Source organism: Xiphophorus couchianus, chromosome 3, assembly GCF_001444195.1.
Source record: "Xiphophorus couchianus chromosome 3, X_couchianus-1.0, whole genome shotgun sequence".
In the NCBI taxonomy this organism is placed as follows: domain Eukaryota; kingdom Metazoa; phylum Chordata; class Actinopteri; order Cyprinodontiformes; family Poeciliidae; genus Xiphophorus; species Xiphophorus couchianus.
The window spans coordinates 16,649,152-16,675,164 of NC_040230.1; the positions used below are offsets into that span (position 1 = coordinate 16,649,152).

General features: G+C 37.5%; 2 protein-coding genes across 2 annotated transcripts; both read left to right on the forward strand.

Moving 5' to 3' along the window:
* LOC114142069 (DENN domain-containing protein 3-like) lies at nt 1–16,323 on the forward strand. The gene is made up of 28 exons (XM_028013125.1): nt 1–286; nt 2,375–2,460; nt 2,839–3,004; nt 3,188–3,280; nt 4,206–4,321; nt 4,618–4,742; nt 4,943–5,054; nt 5,362–5,481; nt 5,565–5,663; nt 6,140–6,259; nt 6,431–6,546; nt 6,641–6,796; nt 6,885–6,981; nt 7,103–7,206; nt 7,695–7,879; nt 8,503–8,662; nt 8,739–8,934; nt 9,030–9,198; nt 10,437–10,696; nt 10,777–10,947; nt 11,052–11,181; nt 11,394–11,501; nt 12,742–12,881; nt 14,198–14,358; nt 14,473–14,609; nt 15,219–15,337; nt 15,524–15,661; nt 16,094–16,323. The coding sequence occupies exons 2-28, from the start codon at nt 2,377–2,379 to the stop codon at nt 16,310–16,312; spliced, it is 3,801 nt and encodes a 1,266-aa protein (XP_027868926.1). The 5' UTR covers nt 1–286; nt 2,375–2,376; the 3' UTR covers nt 16,313–16,323.
* A 387-nt stretch (nt 16,324–16,710) lies between these two features.
* Nucleotides 16,711–24,668, forward strand: tbrg4 (transforming growth factor beta regulator 4). Its single transcript, XM_028013318.1, has 11 exons — nt 16,711–16,816; nt 18,258–18,746; nt 18,827–19,147; nt 19,574–19,748; nt 19,898–20,055; nt 20,158–20,268; nt 20,350–20,494; nt 21,862–22,104; nt 22,198–22,309; nt 22,402–22,516; nt 24,170–24,668. The coding sequence occupies exons 2-11, from the start codon at nt 18,324–18,326 to the stop codon at nt 24,269–24,271; spliced, it is 1,905 nt and encodes a 634-aa protein (XP_027869119.1). The 5' UTR covers nt 16,711–16,816; nt 18,258–18,323; the 3' UTR covers nt 24,272–24,668.
* The last annotated feature ends 1,345 nt before the right edge of the window (nt 24,669–26,013 follow it).

Genomic DNA, 26,013 nt, shown 5'->3' on the forward strand with positions numbered 1-26,013 from the left:
ATAAGTGTTCCTTTTGTACTAATTTACAGACTGTAGGGTTTTCTGTAGCTTCAGTTTGGCGAAAGGCGTTGTTAGCTTTAAATGTACCGCGCCATAAAGCGTCACTCACCTCACTTGACTGATTGACATGCATGTTTGCGCTTTCTCGGGGGAACAGGAAGCAGGCTGTAAGGAACTGAGCGGAGCTTCTCATGCAGGAGTTCACCGCGGCTCGGAGTTGTTCTGGACGTGCCGTCAAGAATATGAGGAGAAAGAATTAAGAATCAGGAAAAAAGCGTGGGAGACGGTAAGTAACACTGAAACGACTTTAGCGAGGTAAGGTTAATGAGGAAACGCATTTAGAAATTGCCTTGCAGGTAAGCAGGTACATGATTACCTATGCAACGTGACTGAGTCATGTGCAGCGGCATCAATTAAAATCTTTTTGTTTTTTTAAACTAACAAAGCAACTTTTGAAAAAAAAAATCTCGACTCTTATCAACAAGACTTATCAATACTACTTTTGTACTTTTGCTTTTTTTTAATTGACAGCCTCTTATATGACAAGTGTTTCTCTACTATGGATTTCACTGGCCTTTCTATCACTCTCGTCTGTTTTTGTTTTCAATGATTTGGTTGTATTTGCCAACTTGGATGCAAAGATCAATGTGTTTCTGAGAGCTTTTAAGTATTTATTAACATAGTATTGTTAAAGGCACCTCTATTACAGACGAATTAAAAGTCTGATTCACAGCTACCATGAACAGTGAATCAGATTGTTCAGACTGATCAAACACTGCGTTATTCTTGGAAAACAGAATAACGCAGTGCTTCCCAAGCCTGATCTTCAATTCATACCACCCTGCATGTTTTAGATGTTTTTCTTCATGAACACACCTGATTCAGTTATTTGCAGCTCAACAAAAGCCTGTAAATAAACTAGGAACTGAAATCAGTTTTGCTGAAGCAGTGAAACATCAAAAACAAGCAGTGTGGTTTGTTTTAATGAATAGGGTTGGGAAAATACTGAATAGTGTAGCCTGTTACTGCTGCTGCAAATCATTACCATAGAACAGGGGTGCCCAAAGTCGGTCCTCGGGGGCTGGCATTCTGCATGTTTTAGTTCTCTCCCTGCTGGTAGTAACAACATTTTCAGCATGTCAATGTTCTTCTTAAACCTTCTAATGAGCCATCATTGGTTCCAGGTGCATTAAACCACGGAGAGAACTAAAACATGCGGGATGCCGGTCCTCCAGGACCGACTGTGGTCACCGCTTTCATAGCATGATGCTGTCACCACCACGTTTCACTGTATGGATGGTATTGGTGTGATAATGAACTCTGTTTCCTGCAAATGTGACGCCTGACATCCACACCAGAGAGTTACTTCATCTTTGTCTCATGAGACCAGAGAATTTTGTTTCTCATGATGTGAAAGTCATTCAGATGTCTTTTGGCAAACTCCACATGGGCTGCTTTGTGACTTTTATTAAGGAGTGGCTTTCATCAGGTCAGTCTTCCATGCAGGTCTCATAGGTGGATCGCTGCAGAGATACATGTCCTTCTGGAAGGTACTCCTCTCTCCAAAGAGAAATGTTGGAGAGAAGTACTTTCTCTTTAGTCTCATTATACATTATGCTGATGTATAATATATAATAATATAATAGTGTTTTTCAAGCTCTTAGTTTTACACGATCTAGCCATCCATCAGCATCTTGGTTTAGAGTTTGAAATGATTGAAATTGGACCAGGAGTGACATTTTAGAATAATTTTAGAAGATGAAAAAGTTGCTGTTTTTGAAGGATAATTTAGTAAACCTTTTGTAGCTCTATAAATTGTGCCTATTAATGATGTCCAGCTTTATATTTTGAGTTACTATGAATAAGTTTCTGTCACAGTTACTGAAAACAATCAAGCATTCAGTAGACTATAGAAACGAGGACACCGCAGTACAATTTTTAATAAGTTGTATATTTTGCAGCAATTGCATGTAGAGCAAATACATTTTTCACATCATTTACTCTGTTGCTGTAAAATGAATTAAAGGTCCTATTCTGGTTCTGGAAAGTTCTGAATATAATAAGGTCCAATAGGTCAATTCTACTCTGCGTTCTGAATTAATTCACTGATGGAAACGTAAAATCATGTGGCTTGAGGGTTTTTTCCACAGCTACAGTTGTCCCTATAATTGGCAAGAAAATGTTGGTTCCACACAGCATGATGTGTGACGAGTAATAATAAAAGATTTTGTCACAGTTTGGGGTTTTTATAGCAACCTGTAGAAAATTATATTTTTTACACTCTTTTTGTTTATATGACTTAATTTTCTTTTAATATCACCTGTTTCACATTTGATCCATTTGACTCCTGGATTATAATCTTTTGTTTCCCAAGTGATGACTGACTGTTTGCTGCCTACTTTGCTGGAAGCCTGTGTGGTGGTCGGAGCGTCCAGTGAAAAGCTTCAGGAAATCTACAAGGTGTCTGTGTCTAAATTTAGTTTGTTCAGCTGCCTTTTGCAGTGTCGCTAGCAAACCTGGGGTGACATCTTTCTTATTTTGTTGAAATAGAGGTTAACTGTTGTTGCATGTTTATAACATTGACAAAATAGGAAAAATATGTGAGTATGTTAATGACCGGTAACCAATTCTTACTGAATATAGCAAAAATTTAATGGCTGAAACAGCATAATGGATACAGGAAGATTTACTAAACAACTGCCACAGAATCAATCAGCTTAACATACAATCATGGAATCCATGGTCTAATAATTGATGGATAGATGTAAAAAGTATATTTTATATTCTCAAAGCATGCATAAAAGTTAATGCAGTATGTTTTTCCTCTGTCTTATTCAGGCTGGTAACAGCAGTGTGAGCTCAGAATCTCTCCTGTTGGAGCCGGAGATTCTTCATGTTCTGGCTCCCCCCTTCCAGAGCAGGTCAGCGGAGAATGAGACATCAAAGTTGCATGGAAAACGACACCACTCGTTTCTCAGAAAGAAGAAAGAGCATCCTTCTTCAGGTAAAAAGAAAAACAGAAAAAAACAACCAGTCAAGATTTGATGCATACAACGTAACACTGATCATTTCTAAAGAATCGTGTCTCCTACATTCTTCAGGTTCCTGATATTACTTTATTTTAATGGTATTGCTAGTCTGTGGATTATTTCAAGTTTTATCATTTTACAACTTTACATCTTTCCAGATCAAAGTGCATCAGAGAGAAAAGCAGGAAGCGAAGATGTGGGTGTACCAAAAAATATCGACCTCATGGCATTGCCTCAGCTCTGTTTTCCTGGTGAAACATTTTTATTTTCTCTACTCTCATAAACGCAGAAACGACGCCCTGATTCTGAGGCAATCCATCATGAAAAGTACTAACTATTGTAATGTCAATAAACCAATTAGAGTAGCAATATTAAAGTAAATACCTTCATGTATTTTTAAAAAAATGCAATGTGTGCTAATGACCTGACATGTTTAAGTATGGAAAGTAAAGTTGCTTAATTTAGCTCTATTTAAATGTACTTCAAACATAGAAATAGATTTCTTATAAAGAAAAAAAAAACAGAATTACATTATGATAGCTAACTATTACAAAACCACTTGTAAATCAATAAAGCAGATTAATGGTAACGCATTGTCATGTCCAGATTTAGACAATTTCTGACGTACTGTAAATGTAAAAACGCATTAAGCATAAGCATATTTAATTAATCCATTGGTTTATTATTCTAATGGCCTGCCATAAAATACCGGATCTGAACTTTTATGTCTTTATCATTTCTACTGTTGAAGACAACGTTTGCTTTCAGCCAGCAGCTGATTTACATAGTTCTGCTGGAGGAACTGACGATTGTAATGTCTGTCCCACAGAGGAACTGAAATCGATTGTAGTTCTCTCTCACAGTGGTCTTTTATAGTCTTTTTTGTTTTAGTTTGTAATTTAGAAGAGACTAAACTGAGCTGATCCATTCATGTGATGTATGACTAAAACACCAGCAATTATGCCCAAAAATCTAAAAAGTTATTTGGAACTGTATGACAGAACAAAAAGCAAATCCTGGAATCATAGGGGATGAGTTTTGAATCCCAAATTCAGTTTTATATCTATATAATGTCTTGTAGAAGTCTTCATCAATTAAAATCTGTGCTTTGAGTGAGGGGATCATACATGCAGACTGTAACATTAAGATGCTCTATGTTTTTGTTTTTATCACCAGGTGGTCTGCTGGTCACTGGGGAGGAGAAAAAAGAGCAGTTCCACTTCCTGGTTTTTACCGACGTCTTTGGCAACAAGACTCATGGAGTAGTGATGCAGTATTATCGATCAATTCTGGTACGCTGAGCAGCATGCAATATTTCTCAAATAATACAGCAACATAATTTCTGCAGACTCTAAAACAGGAAATGTTACTATGCTAAATAAATACCTGTAACTAATCAAGATCCTCAAACAATGGAAATGTCTTAAGACAATGACAGACAACTAGTCAAGTTGTTTTTTTTACTATTATTAAGAAATGTTTTCTTTGAAACAATCAATATAATTTAAGATAATAATAATATAGAATTAAAATTGGGATCTGAAATGAAAACTAATAAATGTTTAATTTATTCTATTTTCCATCAAAGGAAGGGACGACTGGTTATCAGCGTGGAGCTGGATCTTTAAAGTTCTCTAAATGTTTCTCTGCTGTCGGTGTCTGTGTCATATCCAAGTATCCTTATTTCACTGCCCTCAAAGACTGCCTGTCATGGTGAGAAACTGAAGAAACCTGAAGCATATGACATTGCTGAGATTAGTTTGTGTCTGTGTAGATATAATATATTTACCGTATTTATGGCTTGTAAATCAGTCTTAACATTATTTTATGACAAAATCATACATATTTTGATACAGTCCTATTGTTTTACCTGTGTCTGTCATTGTCTCACATTTCTTTTCATTATTTGCCAGTCTTCTGTTTCAGCTGAGTTCATGTCGGTTATCAGAGATGGAGGAAAAACTGAATGAATTTGCAATCAAGCTGAGCCTTGTGCCAATTCCACCTCCGGGGCAGCTTCATTTGGTATGTGGACCAGTTCTAACTGGACTATGTCATTGTAATAATAATTTTGCTAAACATGTTTTACCACATTTATTAATCTGAGTATTCCAAATAAACATCCATGGTTTAACATGCCTTCATTTGAACGCTGAATGTTACCTTTCTGGGCTTCAAGTCAGGAAAATCTAATAGATCCACACCTAGAAAATTGAGTTTTCCTTAGAAAATTGTGAGTCTCATACTAACATACTATCTGACACTGTGTAGAGGATAATTTTCTTTTAGCTGAAACAGTAAAACTGCAGGGTTTGTGCTCCATTTTTTCCAGATGTTTACATTACGTCCTTTGACTATCGTGCTACCGTCCAGCGAGGACAAAAGCCTTCAAGCTGTCGACTTGGACCTCCACCTGCCTTTCCTTTGCTTCCGACCGCAGCAACTACTGCTGGTATTTCACACTAATTTAGCATCTAAACGCAACAAGAGGAGGTTCAGATTAATGGTTACATCTCTGTGTTTCTCTTTTTGTAGGTGCTTTCTTCTCTTCTGCAGGAGCAACGGGTTGTATTGTTTTCTGCTGACTTGGCAAGACTGACGCTAGTAGCAGAAAGCCTGTTAATCTTTTTGCAGGTCCGTTAACCCATACATCTGCTCATCTGTCAACTGAAAAACAATGTTTGTTTTTTTATTCTGGTTTGTGTTGGACTACCTTATCTAATTCAAAATCCATGTCGATGATTATTATGGCAAACAATAATCGATTTTAGAAATGCAGTGCGATATTGAGATGAAGAGATGGCCAGAAAGCAGTTGGAATCCTTATAATTAAAACATTCAAGTAAAATTTAATAAAATAAAACTTGTTCTATTGAACAGTGTCTGTACTGAGTAAATTCATATTGTTAGACATTCAAAGAAGAATAAAATAAAGAAGGTCAAACTAATAATCCAGTCATCTGATTTGTTGTATTTTGCTGGTGAATTTTGAAAATGTATTATATTTGAAAATGTTGGTTATAAAACATAAAACTCTAAAGGAAAATGAGTTCAGTATTGCATCTTGTTAGGCATGTGTTTTAATATATCGTTGCTTTCATTTTCCCCAGCCTCTGACATGGCAGCATCCTTATGTTCCTGTGCTGGCCAGAGGAATGCTGGACTTCCTAATGGCTCCGACTGCCTTTCTTATGGGATGCCATCTGAGCCATTATGCTGAAGTTGCTGCTGTAAGTTCATTACCTGCCAAAATAACATGTATACATTTAAAAGTAACACCAAAGTCTCAAACTCTATGTAAGACATTAAGAACAAAATAAAAGTTCAAATATTGCTGCCTTTAAATGATGTTTTATTTACTCTCTTTTCAATATGATTTCCTTTTTTTTTTGATTGTTTAGGAAACCGATGATTTGATCTCAGTGAATATTGATGATGGGACCGTTTCCACTTCTCTTTCTGATGCTATTGATATCCCTGAAATTCCTCTAGCTGCTGCAGACTACTTCATACAGAGGTGCAAGTGTGCTTTAGGATCAGTAATCAAAGCTGACCTACACCAAAACCCCATCTTACACATACTAAATGAAGAGATGTTTTGCCTTTTATAGGAGTCGCTCATTGCAGATACATTTTGACTTGGGCCAGTACCATAGTGCAAGCTGCATGGGCATCAATGAGCAGCGTGCACAAAGAAGAGCCTGGCAACACAAACTCAATCATGAGATCCAGAAGATTTCTCTGGAACTGCTGGTCAACATATTCAGGTGTTATGAACACTTAGCTGCAGGTTGACCATTTTCTTAAACATATTCTGTTTCAATATGCTAGAATATTCTGTTGTGTTTTAATCAGGGATGTTTGCAGTCATCTGAACTATGAACATCGAGTGTTTCACAGTGAAGAGTTCCTGAAAACAAGAGAGCCAGATGAGCTGCTTTTTTACAAAGTGGTATTCCTTCAATTTTCTGGCTTTTGTTTATTTATAGTTACAAAGGTTTGGTTATAGGTTAACTAATATTATTTAAAACATCTAAATTATTGATCAATATATTGATATACCTGTGTTGCAGGTATTGGACACACACATCTTCCACTCCTTCTTGAAGGATCGGCTCAACAAAAAAATGGATTACTTTGCACGAATGGAGCTCAGCACTCGGGCTGAGATGCAGAAGTACGTTATTGTATCAACTGAGCAGGCCTAAAAATCCTTGTGAAATTTCTGCACTTTGCAAGTCCTTCTGAAACTGTTTCACATGTTGGAACATTACAACCTCAAAAATCTGTATCTTTGTAGGGAATTGTGGAATATAAATTGCATACTTACGAGTTTTATTTATACAATAAATACATAGAAATGTAACATTGATACCACTTCACAACTATGCACGTTCTTGTGTTGGTCTACCAAAAAAAAAAAAAAAATCTCAATAAAATAATGTGACCAAAGGTGAAGGAAATGAAAACCTTTTCTTGACACTGTATTGTACAGTGCCATAAACAACTAGAAGTAGAAGCAAAAAAATACAAACTCATATGTTTGATCCATCTATGTAGCTGATGTGAAGATTTAACAAGGAAATTGTTTAGCATGTCAGGGTATTGCTTTGTAAAGTCATGGTCAGTCTACTGACCTTGTTTCTTTTCCTGTGTGTACTGCAGAATGTCTGTTGTTGATGTACAACGCAGACCGACCATGCAAGAAATCCTAACCCGCAGAAAGAGTTCTGTTGTCGGAAACAAGCTGAGTAAAAGACTGGGGATGAGTCTCCCTAACTTAGGGGGATACCAGGTTATCAATTCTGAGAAAAGCCCACTGCTCACAAGGGGCGTCATGTCTGATTCAGGTGAGAGAAATAAAACTAAATGGCTGTAAGGCAGAACAAAGCATTATTTTTCATTCAGTGGCACATTACAGTATATGAGTATTTCATTTGACTTTCTGATGTAACATTTATGTGTTAAAATTGCAACTTTGTTTTAAAGAATCTGTTAATCACTCTCATATATAAGCTTTTAACTTGTGGCTCTTTTTTAGTTTCCTTAAATGAAATCATTGATTTAAGTCTTGTGCAGGGTGTCTTCTTACTAAAGTTATCATATTAACTTGGACATTAAAAAATTAGATTTTGTTCGTCATTCACCATTTTTAATTTAAGTTATTTTATTTTAGTTTATCATGCTTTATTAACTTGCAAATCTACAGTTTAACCATTAAAAGACCAACACGTTCTGTGCAAATTAGATCTGAAATCATAAAATTGCAGATATTTCATAGTTAAAGATAACATTCAGGTCAAAATATTTGAGTGTTTTGCATTGATTTATAAAACAGTCACTGCATAGTCCTACATAGTTAAGACATATATTAAGTACATTTATGAAACTGATGCTCACTTAATGTTTTTTTTTTTTGCTTTTATGTTTAATTCCGCGTCTCTTTCCGCATTCTCTTCTGTTCTTCCTCCAGTGCTGAAAACACCACCCGACCCTGTAAAAGTTTTTAAACTCCCAGAGTTCCCAGTGTTTCTGTCTTCTCACTCTATCCAAGCTTATTATAGTGAGCTCATCCAACTGCTGGGAAATGCTATTTTCTCTGTCCAAACTGACAACTCTTCTCTGCTGGCCAGGTATTATGTCTTGATCTTAGATTTAAACATAAAACTTTAACCCACCAATGTGACTCCTACTATTTTGTCTCTTCAGATTTTACTACTTGCGAGGTTTCGTCAACACGCTATGTTCAAGGCGACTGGATGCTTTGAGTGATTTCCAGAGTCTCAACAAGACCGACACGGCAATCTTTCCCACACATTTGGTCACATGGCTTGTGGACTCTCTGCATCAAGATGAGCTGCAGCAAGCCCAAACGAGACCTGAGCTTAAGAGTTTTCTTTTCAAGGTCTGTCAGCAAACTCATCTACACAGTTTTTGGTCGCAGTTGCAGCTTGATGTCAGTGGGTGAATGAATCAAGTCATTTTGTTTGCCTTTGTTAGATAAAAACAGATAATGAGAAGCCGGCTGTTCGGACAGATAATCGCATCAAGAAGTTTAAACTTCCTCAGACTCCCTTGGATCAGGACGAATTTGTACGCTGCATTCAGGAATGTGGAGTTGTGAAGGATGTGGCAACAATAAGTCGCTTATTTGATGCACTCACTGATGGTAAGGGATAAAATACCAAGTATAATAAGCCTACAATGCACAAATCATAATAACCAATAGTCAAATAAATTTGACATTCATAGCTAGAAAAGGTCTTCAAGTAAATATTCATAAGAAGCATATAAACAGCTAGTTTATTTTGTGCAAATCAGACTACTTTCCAGAGAGCTTAAGTCCCAACAATGAATCAAGAGGAGTCCTCTAGACCCAAGCTTTTTTCTGTGTGGTTGATAATTTAACTAGATGACTCAATTAATTACGATATTGATAGAGAGTTACTGTAAACTTGTGTACCACCATCTGTTGTCAAAATCAAATCTACAGTGTGTCCTCAAAGACAAAATCAAAGGGACAGTTTTAATCCTGGATGCTTTATGTCAACATCTTTGCTAAATTGAACCAAAGCCTTTTTTTTGACCCTTTTGCAAGCATATTAAGCAGTGTTACAATAATATTTATTGTAAGAAATTCACAAATTCCCTATTTTGTATTCTGAGCCACAAACTAGGATGTGTTCAGGAGTATTAACAGCTGTTTAAATCTTTCATAAAAGTAAATAGCACTTAGAATTAATTTAGTAAGCTCTTTGATGCTTAACTGATTGAACAATCTGACTAGAGTTGCTTCAGCTGTCAGGAACATGGAGATCAAACTTTCAGTTTCAGTGTCCCTAACTTTGTCAGCTGAGTGTGACGGTACATTGCTGTTGATGTCATGTTTATTTTGAGACCATAAAAACTCTAGAATAGGTTATTTGTAGGTTGTAAATCAGTCTGCTCTGTTACTAAATGAAAGATGAGGCACAGTACACATCTTCAAAGAAAAATGAGGATAATTGGCATGTCAGACAACACTGAGAGTGAGAGCGGATCAAGTGCATTTGTTGTCAGAGGTCATCAGTGCGTGACATTAAATTCCCACCCATGACCCACTTCTTAAAGAGTCTTTGTATGTGGGACAAAGATTTATTTTCCTCTTTTAGTTCTGATGTAAAAGACAATCATGCACAGCTAGATGGAAGAAAATGCACCAAAACTCTGATGGCTGTTAACACTGAAGTCAATGTTTTGTTGCAAGAATGTGTCATAAGGGCAAACATAGAACAAGCTTTTGTGATATTAAAAATGGAACATGTTCAAATCTTCAAAATGTTAACAGAGATTTATTTATTTATTATTAGTGTTTTGTTAAATTTAATTATGATTCTACCCTGACAACAAACATTGTCTTTGTTGCAGAACAACATGTGAAGGTGGACCCAAAAGTCTTTAAAATGTTTTACACCTTCTGGAAGGAGACGGAGGCCGAAGCACAAGATGTCAACCTCCTCTCTGAGGTCATCAGCCGCCTTGACGACAGCGAATGTGTTTATAAGTTGTCCTCGCGTGTCAAGACCTCGTATGGTGTCGGAAAAATTGCCATGACGCAGAAACGCTTGTTTCTGCTCACAGAGGGACAGCCAGGTTTCCTGGAAATTGCAAAGTTCAGAGACATACAGGTTAAACATATTTTATTCAGATATCTCATTCTGAAAGTTTCTACTTTGCTGCTATTGTAAATCCTATCATCCCTTTTTAGGAGGTAAAGATGGGCTCCGCCCCCTTTCTTCTTGTCCGTATTCTCAGTCTTCGGATCAAGACTTTTAGCAGGCCTGAGCTATTTGAAGCAAATCTAAAGATGGAGACCAAACTCTGGAACCTCATCATCAAAGAGATGTGGGCTGGGCGCAAGATGAGTGACCAAGATAAGGTACAATACAACAAACAATAAAACTCTACACGTTGCCTTCTGTTTTCAGCAGATAAAATGTATTTACCTTCTATTTTATTTACATCTTTTTTGTCTTTTCTCAGGACCCGCAGTGCATGACTCAAGCTCTGACTAATGTCTTGTTGATGGATGCTGTTGTTGGCTGCCTGAACCCTCACAGATCCATCTCTGCAGCTTCCAAGCTGGTTTACTTTGATAGAATCTTACATGAAGGTTAGGTTCTCTTACCTGGTTTCTCTGCTTTCGGATGCAGTGACATTGTGTAAAGACTTTTTTTTACAACTGTCACATGGTAGAAGTTTGCTCTAAACAATTGGATTACCTTTTTGATAAGTTTTTGTCAATTGTGTATTACTGTTTTATGTTACTGTACATTTATTGTGTATAAAGTAATGTATACATTTTCTTTTTTTGTCTTTGACCAGTTCATACGATAGTTCCTAATACTACCTCAGAGACTCTAAAGCATAAAATCAACCCATCTCTGGACTTAGCAGAACCTCAGACTGTATGTGTGCTGCTGTACACTCCAGGTATCTAATTGTTTAACTTTAAGAAATGTGCAACTATTTTTCTGAAATTTGCAACTTTATTTTCTAATGTGTTGGGCAATAGGTGTGCATTTTCCTGTACACATGTTTTTGACATGTTCTAACTGAGTTCTTCGAGTGAACAAAGCTGGTCTGTACTGGAACATTATATCTCAGATGTCATGCGAGAGAAAAATGGAAATTCCCTCAAGTCACTTTTCCCCAACCCCAAGTAGCAGGTTTTTAAGGTCAGTCCTCAGGGGCCAGATGTTTTATTTCTCTCCCTGGTTCAACACACATAAATGAAATAGTGGCTCGTCAGCCGGCCTCTGCAGAGCTTTGACATGCCGAGGAGGTAGCAACTACCAGGGTGTTGAACCAGGGAGAGAACTAAAACATGCAGAATGCCAGCCCTTGAGGACTGGCTTTCAACAACCCTGTTTTAGGTGTTCCCTGCTTTTGCACACCTGATTTCAACTGATGGCTGAGCAGGCTTTTGTTGAATTTCAGTCATCTGAATCAGGTGTGTTAAAGAGCTACTGTACATCTAATTCAGGGCAAAACACTGCTTTATGTAATCAAAGAAACTGAAACATGATCTTCTAAACACAGGTTTCATATTGAAGTGATTAGCTGTCTAAAAAGTTATCTAAGAAGAAAATTGTCATGTCCTTCACACTCCTAAAAGATTTCTTCTGGTTATAATGTGGCTGCAGGCTACTGTACATTAATCATGAGAATACTGAAGCATTTGACGTTAAGTCATGATAGTAAATTCCTTTTCTAATTTGGCAAGCCAATTTCACCTTGAAAGATGAACAAATATATTTAAGCTCAGTGTTTTCACATGTGCTGTTCATAAACTTTACGAACAACATAGAGAAGGCCTCCCCGTCAAAAGCAAGGACTGAAAAACAGATTTGGTCTCTTGGCTGGGCTTGAAGTACTGAAACAAAATCAAAGCACACAAAACGTCCTATAAAATCCACAGAACTGCCATTTGTACATATCGAGTGTTTAACTATTTTGATAAATAGAAATCTTTTAAATGTAGATTAATTTTTCAGTTTCTAGATTCTTTCTCAGACACCTAAAAACTGGTATAAACTAATATAATGTAAGACAACATAAAAAGGCACATGACTAAAATGTATTTTTCTAGAACAATTTGATGTTCTGTTCTATTTTAGAATCATGAACTGCTTTTTACTTACAATTTAAATGTTTTTTGTTACAATTTCAGGTCAGTTATGGGACAAAAAATCCCCCATAGTGATGAACCCCAAGCTGTGGGTGGCGCTGAGTGGCGGCAGAGTGGTTGTATTTGATGCAGCTAGCTGGTCAATGCTGCAGGATTGCATTCATACGGGAGAGTTACAAGTGGTGAGAGCAGACGGATGTCATACAGATACATGTGACTAAAAGTCTTAAAAATAATTCAAAGGAATGTTAAAGCTTATTAATAATATAATCCTGTGGGTGAGAGTTTTAGTATTGGTCGAAACACAGCTTGTGTAAAAGAAAATAAAACTGCTATCATCTTTGTTGCTTTGTTAATTTACTAAGAACAAAATGTTTTAAGTTTATTTGCTAAGTTGCTTTTTCTGGGGAAAAATTAATAGACTTAGAAACTGAATAAGGAAATTAGTGTTAAGTCAATGTTTTTTTTATTTTTATTGTAACAATGTTTCTTGGCTATAAATTTTATATTTTTAGCAAGTCTGCGTATTTATCTTTACAGTGTGACACAGTGGTGCAGAAAATGCATTTGCAAATAGTATTTTTGTTGTGACCTTTAAAATCTTCTGCAAATACCAAAGAACATAATCTGCTATTGACTCTTGTTTGGTGCTGTTCCTTGATTGGATGTTTGAAGTTTTAACAAGACATGTTGTCAATAATTTAACATGGTGGCATCATTTGTGCATGGGAGAATAGTATACAGCCACAACAACCTGGCCTCTCCTTTCAATGATGGTCACATGCTTGATGGAGGATGCTGTTATATTTTTACTGGTATTGTTTTGGGAAGTCAGCCAGTTTGGTTGTATTGGTCTCTGGCATTACCAGAACATCCCACAACTGTTCATCCTACAAGATGAACACTTCATGACCATGTGTTTGTTAGCAGAGTTGTCTGTACCATCACACAACCTTCACCAAAGACTGTTTGGTATTTACAGACAAGATTTGAGAAGTTTTCTGTGGGTGAAATCTATGTACTCAACTTTGCCACTCTACCCACAAATGCCCTTTTGTTACACCTTTTGTTATTTCTAGAGAAATAAACTGCATTTCTAATATATTGGCTACATGTGCTATTGCCAAGCATTGTTTCAGAGAACGTCTCACTCTCACACACATTTCCATTGTTTTTCGATTAGGTTTCTATAAGTATAATATTACAAGATCTTAACCACTATGCCGGTTAGTTTTTGTTGAATAAAAAATGTGCTGAAGTTATTTCCAGTTTTTGCACTTTGAATTTAGTTCTTAGAAGTTTTGTCATTATTTTTTTTATTTTGTATGTGTTAGTAACTGTCCTAAGCATTCATCAACTTATGCCTCACATTAATGGTATAATGGTACTTCATAGATAAATAGTAACATTGTACACAGACATTAAAGGCATTTCTTGTGTTTTTTTACTCTGTTAGCACTTTTCTGAAGATTTTCACATAATTTTATTCTCTGTACAGACATGCATGATGGGGCTGGTTCCTGATCAGGTCTGGATGGGTTCTCAGGACTCTGCTATTTACATCATCGACATCCACAGTATGTCCTGCAACAAACAGCTGACTGAACACCGACATGAAGTGACTGGCCTCTCTGTTGACACCACAGATCATAGCAATGGGTGAAGATGTTATTATTCTCAGTGAATTAATATTTCTCAAATAGCAGTCTCTTCAAGTTGAATGTGGGTTTGTAACTAGTCACTTTTTCGTCTTTCTATTTTTCAACTTTCTAGGCAACTTGCTTACTCCTGCAGCTGTGACGGGACAATCCTGCAATGGGACTCGGCTACTCTGAAGGTGAAGCGCCAGTTCTACCTCAGCTGTGACCGTCTCTGCTCCATACGATTCTATGACGGCGTCATTTGGTGCTGTGAGTACACACTGTTCATTCAGTCGGTCATTTCAATCTGATTTGGTGCATGTTTGTCGTTGTACCTGTGTAGGTACAGTGTCTTGCAAAAATATTCATACCAATTGAACTTTTTCATATCACCTCAAATTTAAATTTTGTTGTGATTTTATGTTTATATAAAATGCTGTGGCACATTTACAGCGAGGCCTAAATCTAGGCCAAAAAATTGGATTTTCACAGATTCTCTCTTCAGTTCAACTGACCTATTTTTGAAAGAAATATGCTCAACAAAATTCAGTCTCTAGATGTGCAAAGCTGGTGTATCCTAAAGACTTCCAGCTGCAGATGCAATGAAAAGTCGTTCTACAGACTATTAATTCAGAGAGTGAATATCAATTTGTCCCACATTAAACATATTCAAATGCAAGAATTGTTGAAATCTACATATCACTTTTATTTTTTCTGTACAATTAAGTGCTACTCTGTGTTGCTCTGTTGCATAAAATTCTAATAAACTCAAATGAGATGGAGATAACTCTTCATCCATCTTTACAGTTTTCGTCTTATCTGCTCATGAATAATCAACAAAAAACTTTCTTTTTAACTTGAGCGTTTTTGCATGTGCAGGTTGTGGCGACAGCATTGTGGAACTAAAAAAGTGTGGCACTCCACAGAGGAGGATAGTGCTTCCTGATGACTTACAGAGCATGCCCAGTTGCTTCAGCTGCTTTATTGTTATTCCAGAGGTGACTTGAAAACTTTAATACAGCAGTCTCTTTCACAAGTTTATATTACATATTATCAGGTGGCATTGATTAACACTGAACCTTCAAGATAATTTGCTGCTCAAACTTTTAAAACTGAAATTTCAGAATTTTTTCCAAATCATAATAAAGACCAGCAAATCTAACTAAAAGGTTGGTGTGTTGCAGCGCGGACAAGTTTGGACAGGTTGCTCTGACTCGGTGGAATTGTGTCTCTGGCAGACTGACAACCTCAAACAATCACCCAAAAGAATTTCTCTGCCAGGCACTTCAGGAGTCACGTGTATGATTCGAGTCAAAAACCAGGTGAGCTCTGAATACATGTCTGTTTACATGGCTTATTAGCTTATCTAATTAATATTTATTCACCAAATTCTAACTCCATCCATCCATCCATTTTCTAACACCCTTGTCCCTAATGGGGTCGGGAGGGGTGCTGGTGCCTATCTCCAGCTAACGTTCCGGGCGAGAGGCAGGGTTCACCCTGGACAGGTTGCCAGTCTGTCTTAGGGACAAATTCTAACTCCTTTAGCGTTAAGTATAGTGTTAATAATCAGAAAATCTATTTTATTTTGATTTGTTTAGTCAAACTAAATGGGAAAACTAATCTGCCATGTAATCATGTCTTAAATTGACCCAGAGCCTGAAATTATTCCAGAGTGGCTCTGGCTGGCTATTGCTTTGTGACACTTATTGGTGTGGACTTACTTAATGATCTGCTTCATTTCATCTTCCCAGATCTGGGTTGGCTGCAGAGGATGGAGCAGAGTTGGAGGTCTTTGTGACGGTCAGCTGAAAAGCCTGGTGTTGGTGTTAGACCTAGACAGTCTCACAGTGACGAAAGAGCTACTGGCCCATTCGGACAGTATTCAGACTCTCTGTTCTGCTGAGGATCGCTATGTCCTGAGCGGCTCTGCACGCCGGGATGGCAAAATTGCCATCTGGCAGGTTACATAAAAACAATTCAAGATACAAGACAAATTTCAGTATGCAGAAATGTATGTATTTGCAAAGATATGTTTTTATATTTTATTTCTTGGATTCTATTAGTTTATAACAGTAACTTTACTTTTTTTAAGGACAAATGTTTTGATTTCATCTTAATTAAATCATTTTAATTTGCTAAAATTAAAATGACATGTAAGTAAGATGATAATGTGTTTTTATGTTTAGTACACCTTTTAGAGTACTAAAAGGTGATGTCTGTTTCTATGTAAGAATTTCTAATAAATGTTGTTTATTTTACTGTGATGTTTGTATAGAAATATCAATTACATGTTTCTGTTTCCTTACAATACAATATTTTATAGTTTTGAATCGTATGTAAAAATAGTAGCCAATCATAGCCTCATCCGCTGGTCACATGACAGCGTCTCTGACGTCAATTCCCTGCGACGACAATTGCTTGCCAGACATTTCCTCATGCGAGTGGTTTCCTTCCAAAAATAGCCATTATTTTAGGTAAGTCATCAGCGGGAAGGTAATTATAGCATTCTTTAGATGCGGTCTGTGTTCAGGTTTTATGATTTTAATATGCTGGATGAGGAAAAAGGACTGGCGTTGTTTCAGTGCGTCTCCTCATTTCCACACAAGGTCAGGTTCTGATGTTACATGATAGGAACATGTTCAGTGTTAGCTTTGGTAAAAAATAAATCGTAAGAAACATTTTCGGATACAGTCACGGTGACACTGATACAGAATTCGATATAGTGTTTCCATTGTGCGAGTCTCTGGTAAGTAAATGCAGGTTATACAACCCGCATGTCCTCCTTAGCAAGATCTTCATGTTTCAAGACTTCAGTCGAGCTGGTGGGGATGTGCGACAAAGTTTTTGTGTTTGACAGATTTGTATTCATTGTCAGATTAGAATTGCAAACTCATAAGCGCAAAAATCCATTTTAAGTCTACTTCATCATTGCAAAGGTTGTTCATGTTGCGATGATTACTTTATTACTATACCTGAAGTTCAATAGGTTATTTCTGATCATTCTACTTGCAGATTTACTTTTCTGTAGTTAGTCAGTGGCACTCTTATGAATTTGAAGGGTTATTTTTGTACATATTTTCTATGTGTTTAGAGGGAAGACAACTTTAGAAAGTTTAATTTTATTACGCTTTAAGAAAACTCTTCGGTTGATATAATAATTATATCCTGTTGCCTACAGAGAGTTTCAGACATTTTTTAAACTTTTTTTTTATGGTAATTCGGAAAAGAAACACGTGTTTTTGTTATACCTAGGTTATAAATTAAATACAGCAAATCTCTGCTGCTGATGATTTCAGTAGGGCGTTTTGCACACAAAAACTGGAGATTTTTCCAATGTTCTGGCCATTCTTTTTGAATCCAATAGGTGCTGGTGTTAAGACCCCAGTAGAACAACGCCTTTTACAATACTTAGACCAGCTTCTCTGATGCAAACACCCAGTGTTTATACACTTGAGTCACCTTTTTTACCTTTCTGATACTTGATTCATTCTACACCACATTTATATGCCTAAATGCATTGAACTGCTAAGTGATTGTGTGGTGACATTTACATTTAATCAAAGATGGGGACTTAATAAACTGGCCAATCAGTTTTTGAGCTTAATTGTCAAGACAATTAAGGCAGTTTTCAATATGTCTCATAACACAATTTCAATGTGTTGTAGCATTTTAAAAAGTGACAAAGTGGAGTTTTAGTCACATTCTATCATTTGATACAACAAATATTCAACAGTAAAATGACTGGAAGTTAGTCAAGGATGTTGTTTAGGTCTTATAGTATACCAATAAAACTGTTCAGGAGCACGAAGGGTTTATTATAGCTCACAATCGGTGGGGAAAGGCATCTTGACAAGGTAACATGCCTCCACACAACACTACTATCCAGATTTAACTCTACTGCTCTGCTTCTCACAGATCAACAGTGGAATGTGTGTTTTTGGATTGTGAGGACATTTCCTTTCCAGTCTCACCTCTGAGAGAATGGCCAACCGCCTGCTGGGCAGATGTGCCCACTTAATCTGCAAGTCTTCCTCTCAGGCTGCAGTGACTGCCACTGCTGTCCGCTTTCATCCACCCTTAGGTGGACCTGTAGAGGTACCGAGGGTTAGGAACTGGTTATGGGTCACTGAGAGATTGTTCTGCGAGCGGACAGCAACCAAAGACGAGCCATATCACAATGTTCTGGCTCGAACTCAGCTGGATGAGATGATAGAGAAAGTGTCGGCTCCAGAAGACGTTTTGTCTGCTTGGGAACAGTACGGAGGGAATGGTAATCAGGCGGCTGCCTCCCTGATGAAGTGGACTCAGCTGATGCTAAAGACAAAGGGGAAGTTTACAAGAGACCAAGATGAAGTGCTGACAGATTCAAGGCTGGTTGATATGATGAGTACTCTATCAAAAGATGTAAGGGTTCCTCTATTACTTACTCCTCATTTAATTAGGTAATAGTGCCTGTTTTATGTGAATATGTTCTTTTTCTCCAGATGTCATCGGTGTGGAATGGCAATCTGGTGAGTGTTTTGCGGACCCTCTGGATCATGAAGATTCTCCCTTCCCATCCAGTACTGGCTTCTGTCCAAACAGAGGTTCTATGGAGAGTCCGAAGGCTTTCCTACAAGCAACTGGGCTTCCTGATAGACTGGGGAGTGGCGAGGAAAGCCTCACAAGACGTAGCGATAGTGAACTCGGCCTTAAAACAGCTGGAGCTGCGCTGGACAGAAATCGCCGATGCTAAAACTGTCAGTGCTTTGATCTCCAAAGGAGAGCACATGGCACCTGCTTTGGTGGACAGACTTGAAGATAAGGTATCAACTATTTTATTTACATGTAGAAATACTTCATTCAATTAAAGAAGTAAAACTGATATATCTTTCTCAGTGAATTGGAACATTTAATAAAAAAGTAATGTAGTATTTGCATGAGGAAAACCTCACACTTGACATTAGTCCAGCGTGCTCTTGTTGGTAAACCTCCCCCCATTCAGAACTCAAATATGTTAATAGAAAGTTAAGTGGAAGGAAATGCGGCTGATAAAGGTTCGGTGGATAAATATAATTTTATTATTATAATTTATTAAAATGTTGCTGTTATTGAGAACCACTGGTACCAGTCAAATACTCAGCAGGCCTCCCATCATGAAATTGAATCCCACTGAATGTTGTTGCTAAAGATTCCCACTTATAAACCATTATAAGGACCTCTTTTTTTAAAAAACAAAAAATCTTTTGCAGGCATTAGAGCTCTCGGAGGGCTTTTCAGCTGAAGATATCAGGAAAGTCTGTGTAGCTTTGGCAGCTCAGAACCGCAGAAGCATCCCATTACTCAGAGCTGTGTCCTACCACCTCCTCCAGAAACCCTCATTTGAGTTCACCACTCCATTAATAATGGATCTGGCCTTCGCATACGGTAATATCTCTGAAAATAAAATGAAGATCCACTGAAACGGAAGCTGCTTCTATTGGTTATAAAACAACTAATTAAGTTGTAAAGTTCAATGTTGATTTAGATTTGGAGGAGAATAAATATGGCAATAACTCATTTTTCATTCTTTCTAGGAAAGCTCAATTTCAACCATTCTCAGGTTTTTCAACGAATAGCCAGCGAGTTGTTACCCAGAGTTCCTGAGCTCAGCTCCTCTGATGTCACGCGCTGTGCCAAGTCTCTGGGCTTCCTCAAATGGCTCCACATTCCTCTCTTTGAAGCCTTTGCTGAGGTCAGTTATTTGTTATCCAGGGCTTTATCAATGACCTCAGATTAACTGTTTTTTATTTTTTTTTCTCCTCATCGTCTGTCATGTTTTTCTTGTTTCCCCCAGCACTACACAGCGAAGAGTGAAAAGTATAGCACTCTCCAGCTCTGCAATCTGCTCATGACTTTTGCCAGGCTTGGCTTCCAGCCGAGCAAAGGAGAGGAGTTTTACAGAAAGGTATTAACGAGTTGAAGTGCTGCAGATCTGCTGACTGTGCCCAGTTGGTTCAACTTCTATATGTTCTCTGCTTCTTGAAAGGTTCATGTTGTGTTGAAGGAGTCTCTTGCTAGTCTGGAGCCTTTCCTGCAGACAGATGTGGTGTGGTCCCTGTGTGTATTACAGCAGGCCAAGCCCGACTATCTCATCCCTATGACTCAAACAAGTCATGTTACCAACCTGCAAGGTAAACTGCTTAACTGGGTGGGGGATTTTTAACACCTTTAAGGGGTTTGGAAATGCTACAACAGTGGAGTTAAAAGTGAGCATCCAATTTTCCTTCATGCATTTTCAGTTATCCTGCAGGATGTTAATTGAAGGTTTGAAAATAAATTTGAGTACATTAATTCTGAAAAGAACTTATTCAGCTTTCTATCCTATTCTATTTGTTCTCTGTCTGGACAAATGAACAGTTGCATTAGCGCAATTAGGTTACCATGTATTGGAAAAGACATCAAGAATATTAAAGAATGATTACCTTTTAGGCAGGAGAGGTGACTAATCTATGAGTATTTTATCTACGTTGTAAAAATATCATTTGATGAGGAGGAACAACAGCCACGAAAACAAAATACGGTGGTGTGAAAAAGTGCCTGATTTCCTATTTTCTATGCGAGCATCCCAGTTCCTTGGACTGCAATGCTTCAGAACATCAAATAATTTTAGATGTTAGTTGAAGACGACGCATGTAAACACAAAATGCAGTTTTTTAAATGTAGGTGTTCATTATTAAGGGAGGGAAAAAAACCAAACCTACATGAGTTAATCCAAACTTTATAATAATCTGTTCCGGGTGCACAATGCATTATGTTATGCAGCTGTAACCTCCACTCAGCACATGACAGGAAGTCAGATAAAGGCAATATTGAAATCGGAGAAGTAGAAGCCAGCATCCAGAGAGGGAAATAAATGACTCTAAAGCTTCATGAAACAGAACAGGAATTAAATTGGGGAACGTTTGCAGCCAATTTTTTCTAACAAGTCAAAGGATGATAATAATCTGCTACTGTGTCAGGCACATATTTAATGGGTTATTTAGCTTACTGTAAAGTAAGTCTTTTTTTCAAAACAAAACTTGTAAAGAAATACACTTTTATCCTTCTTTTTAATCAAACACCTTGCATATTATGCACTTAGTTGCAAAATATAAAAACATCTGTCTGGTTTGTGCTGCTGTTAAACGATATAGAAATACTTACCTTCTGCTCCTGAATGTCACATGTTGCAAAAATAGATACTTTTTAAACATTTGCATTCCTAAAGCTCATATTTCCACCCAGAAGGCTCTCACTGACTGTGCGTGTTAGTAAATCAGCTTGTTAAATCACACCCAGAGAGGTTTGCGTCTGTCAGATCTGATCTAAGTAGCTGTGAAGTCTGTTTTTGGGGACCAAAAGCCAAATTCCTCCTGTGCCTCACAAGATGGCAGCATAGCACTGTAACATTTCTGCTCCAACCGTCACTTGTACATTTTTTGCTAAAGCCTTCTTGAAAACCTCTTTTATTTTTTTAGTAATTTATCAACCTTTGTCTTTATGTTTATCTTTTTTGTAGAGGGCAGCCCAGCTCGAGTGGAGAGCTATAGACTGAAGCTGCTGCACATTGCTGCCACTCTCCTCTTGGAGCATCCCGGTTCCTCGGACGCTGTCCCCTCTCTTAGTGTCCTGTCTGTCTCAGCTACTAACTCGCCTTTATCCAAACTGGAGAGCAGTCTGAGAGAGGCATTGCAGAGTTTGTTTGGTGGGAATACGGGCGCCCTTCGCACCAGTGTTGATACGGTGTATGGATGGACAATTGGTAAGAGGGGGGCCAATAAACGTGACCAATTGTAGAAATAATTACCCATACAAACGGTCTTTTTTAAAATTTGAAACTACTTTTTTAAAACAGATGGAGAGATTGTTGTGGATTGTGACAATAAATCAGTTGACATGACAAATCTAAAAGCCCCTCATCTACCAAGTGGTGGAGGAACCCAGGATTTGCCTGCAGAGGCACGGCGGTGAGTCATGAAGGAGAATAACTGAATCACTGAAAGATCTCACTTTCCTTTTCTTCCTATGCCAGAAGTTTTTGTTTTCCTTTCTTTTTCAGATTAGCTTTTTTGAGTTGGGAATTTCCCAACTTTGGCTCCAAGAGCAGAGACCTTCTGGGGCGCTTTGTCATGATGAAGAGGCATCTCCAGTTGGCTGGCTTCATCCTAGTGGAGGTACGGCGAGGCTGTGGCAGTTTGTCTACCCTAAAGCTGCTTGTGACAAGGATCAGTTGTGTTTGCCCTGTGACAGCAGTATTTCATCATAAAGCGGCAAGGCAAACAGTTGTGCTGCAGCTGCACCTGACAGGTTGAGAAAATGCACACAATGGAGCTAAAGCTTTTCTAGAACTGCATATCAGGTGGGCCCTTCTGCAGTCTGTGGTATAAATAGAGCTCCAGCCACAGATTTGCCTCATCTAGGGCAAGCCAAGCTCTGTCTCTTTCACATCTAGGACAATCTCCTTACCTCCCCGGTTTGCCTCTGCTGTTTGCTGTTCTGCAAAATGTTTTAACTTGCATGTATGAGAAGTCAGGGTGTCAGCTATAGATCAGTTCAATTCAATGCAAATATGAGATTGAACCTTGGGGAAGTATTTCCAACATGTTGCTTATTATCAAATGTATTGTAGATTACTAAAAAGATAATTATTTTGGGTGGCTTGATTTTGACATGATTTTTTTTTCTTTGTCAGTTTTTTGCTCATTGGTGCTCTAGAATTTAAAAAAATTGAATTTACATAACTACTTGTCTAGATAGAAATACCGTAGCTGAATTATAAATGTCAGGTCTCCTTTAATTTCCACACCATAACAGTCTGTGCTTTTTGTGCTTTTTTGCTGTCTCTTGTTTCAAGGAACTATGGTGGTAGAATTTTAGCCGACAGAAAACAGCAATAAATGAGGAACAGCTTTATAGAGCTGAAGATCAGTCCAGAAACGTATTCTTTCAACTTTTCCCTTAATAGCAACATTGCAGAAGTCTTAGAACATAATTTTATTAAAACCTTGGTTGGCATGGCTTGATACAAGAGTTGCACAATATCAGGAAAACATATCATGCAAGATTTTGTGAGCTTTAGCATCTGAGTCAATAAAATATACATATGGTGTCCATGGAAGAAGCCAGAGAACTTCCAATTGGCAACTATTGGCTGCAAACAAAGTGTGACTGCATGGTGCTTGGAATGTGATATTAAACCAAATTTTGTATCCAAGCAGTTCTTTGTTACAGCAATATTGCAGTCATTAATATTATGATTATGAGCTTTTATATTGTGGTGCTCTACTTCATACTGGGTATCAAATATTCTGATAAGAGTTGTCAATTTGTGTAAGGAAAGCTCCAGCTGACCCTTAATACCGTAATATTAATAAGTGAGAGTTTTAGCATTTGTCTTGAAGTACTTTTAAAGGTTTAGTTTTAAATTTCTGTTGAGAAAACGCAGTATCTTCATGGAAAAATTTACTCACCATTTATTTTAAGCCTGGTTGGCTTAAAATAAGCCATCCAGGCTTATTTGGAGGAACTCGGGAAGTTCAGTTAAAAGTTGAACTTGAGTAATAGTTGTAAAAGTTGAAAAATGTATGAAAAGGTTTGACTGTTGTTCTAAACATGCTGGGTATGTCTGAAACACTTACATAAGACTTTCTGATAAGCAAATATCAAATAAAAAGTGTTGAAAAGCTGAGATAAAATCTGCATTTGTTTAATCCCTGTTTCTTGTCTTGTTCCATGAACTGCATCCTTTTACTTGTCACCATGTGCTTAAAATAAGACCATACCACACGCAAACTCATTTTAAAACATTCCTTTATTCTCCTTTTAAGGTGCCATACTATGAGTGGTTGGAGCTGAAGACCGAGTGGCAGAAACTGGCATACCTGAAGGATAAAATGGGGAAGGCCGTGGCCCAAGACATGGCCAAGTGATCAGAACGACTCCTCCAAAGCTCAGCTTGATCAGAGCTTTCCCAACCCAGAGGGACCCAAAGGGAATGCACACTTCCACCCACGTTCACGCTGGGGTCGGAGCAGCATCACATATTTTTGCTCTCGTTCCCCTGGCAACATGTGGGGCTTTCCCTGTTTCCATGGTGACGACAAGTAAAGAGTTTAGGATGAATTTAGATATAAATAACGACAACAGAGATATAATCTAAGCAAGAACTTTGTCCTTACATCTGCAAGGAGATTGTTGCAACCGGAGCTCTGGAGTAAGGGGAAATATTTGGTCAAATATTTCTTCTCATTTGGATGTAATGATCAGAATAACTTATATCTGTCAATGTGTGTCATCATCTGGTGGAATAAATAGTTTATTACAATTCTTCCTGCTGTTTTTAACATCTGAAGTATTGTGGATTAAATGAAACTGGGAGGTACGCAGACAAATGGAGCTGAATCAGTCACAATCATATCCTTTTGCTATTTCAGTATCATTTTTGAGTCCAAATTGGAATCTGAATAAATATTTATTTTATAACAATAATTATTTATTTGAAAAATATATCTTCACTGGCAGCTTGATAATATTTCAAACAAGTGAAAACTTATTTTATTGGTAAATGCTTAGTTATGGTTTTGCAAATGTGTCAGTAGATGTGCATGTCTGTGAGAGAGCACTGCATTGGAGAGCCGGCAAGGGCAAGAGATTCAGAGAGGAACTGTGCTGCCCTGAAACTGCTTACACAACCTCATGGACAGCAGCAGCTCACACATCAGACACTGTGAGGCAGAGAAAGGCGCATGACCTACAAAACAACCAAAGGATCAGGAAAGACCAAGGCCGAGCCAAGTCTTATGCAAATACATTCTTTTTTTTAAATGAAGCTTAGTTTCTGCAAAATAAATGAGACAAAATAAATTCTAAATGTTAAAAATGCACATTCAATCTCACCTATAACAGATGTCCAAAAAGAACTGCAAGACACAGACAACCTGAGGTGAATGCTAGAGGAAAACGGAAAAAAAAAAAGAGTTTCAATTTAAATCTCCAGCTATTTTCTTGCAGGGCATGCGTGCAGCATGGAGGCTATTAGATCCCATCCAGAAAAGCGTCAGTCTCTTCTGCTGAACAAGCACTCAGGCCGTGGGAAGTTTTAGGTTGCCATGGAAACTACAGTTGCAGATCCTTTGGCTTACTGCTGCTACCCCATCCTTCTCTTTACGTTTCATCACTCTCAACCTAATTGTTTTTAACCAATGGAGAAAACCAAGTGGAGGTGTGTTGATAATTTACAGATCTGTATCGAGACTAGATTTGATCTACACTGAGGTATACTTGCTTTATACTATAATTGCTATGGATAATTAACTGCAATTTCTGCATCATCTTCAAAGGACTTTATTCAAAACAGCTCTCATAAGAGAAGAAAAAAGTTAACTTGCAGAGCATATTACAGAATGATAAAGAAGATAAATATAAACCTTTTTTATCTTTATCCTTCTGTAATATGCTCTGTAAGTTAACTTTTTTCTTTCTAAAAAATGTTTATATTTACAACACAAAATGTTTACACTATGAAGCTTATCTAGATAAACTATGTTTCCTGAATCCTAAGTTGAATATTTGAAGAAATTTTTAACTCTTTAATTCATGTAACTGCGATTTGATATCGTCATGGTGATGTTGGATATGGAAAGGTTCACTATAGACCAAACATATAAAAAGA

What these genes read in the sequence shown, in the direction of transcription:
- tbrg4 (XM_028013318.1), top strand. Translation starts at nt 18,324, where the DNA reads ATGGCCAACCGCCTGCTGGGCAGATGTGCCCACTTAATCTGCAAGTCT. An exon ending in TCATGTTACCAACCTGCAAG is followed by an intron (nt 20,495 to 21,861) that starts GTAAACTGCTTA and finishes TCTTTTTTGTAG; the next exon opens with AGGGCAGCCCAGCTCGAGTG. An exon ending in CTGGCTTCATCCTAGTGGAG is followed by an intron (nt 22,517 to 24,169) that starts GTACGGCGAGGC and finishes TCTCCTTTTAAG; the next exon opens with GTGCCATACTATGAGTGGTT.
- LOC114142069 (XM_028013125.1), top strand. Translation starts at nt 2,377, where the DNA reads ATGACTGACTGTTTGCTGCCTACTTTGCTGGAAGCCTGTGTGGTGGTC. An exon ending in AGTATTATCGATCAATTCTG is followed by an intron (nt 4,322 to 4,617) that starts GTACGCTGAGCA and finishes TTTCCATCAAAG; the next exon opens with GAAGGGACGACTGGTTATCA. An exon ending in ACCACAGATCATAGCAATGG is followed by an intron (nt 14,359 to 14,472) that starts GTGAAGATGTTA and finishes TCAACTTTCTAG; the next exon opens with GCAACTTGCTTACTCCTGCA.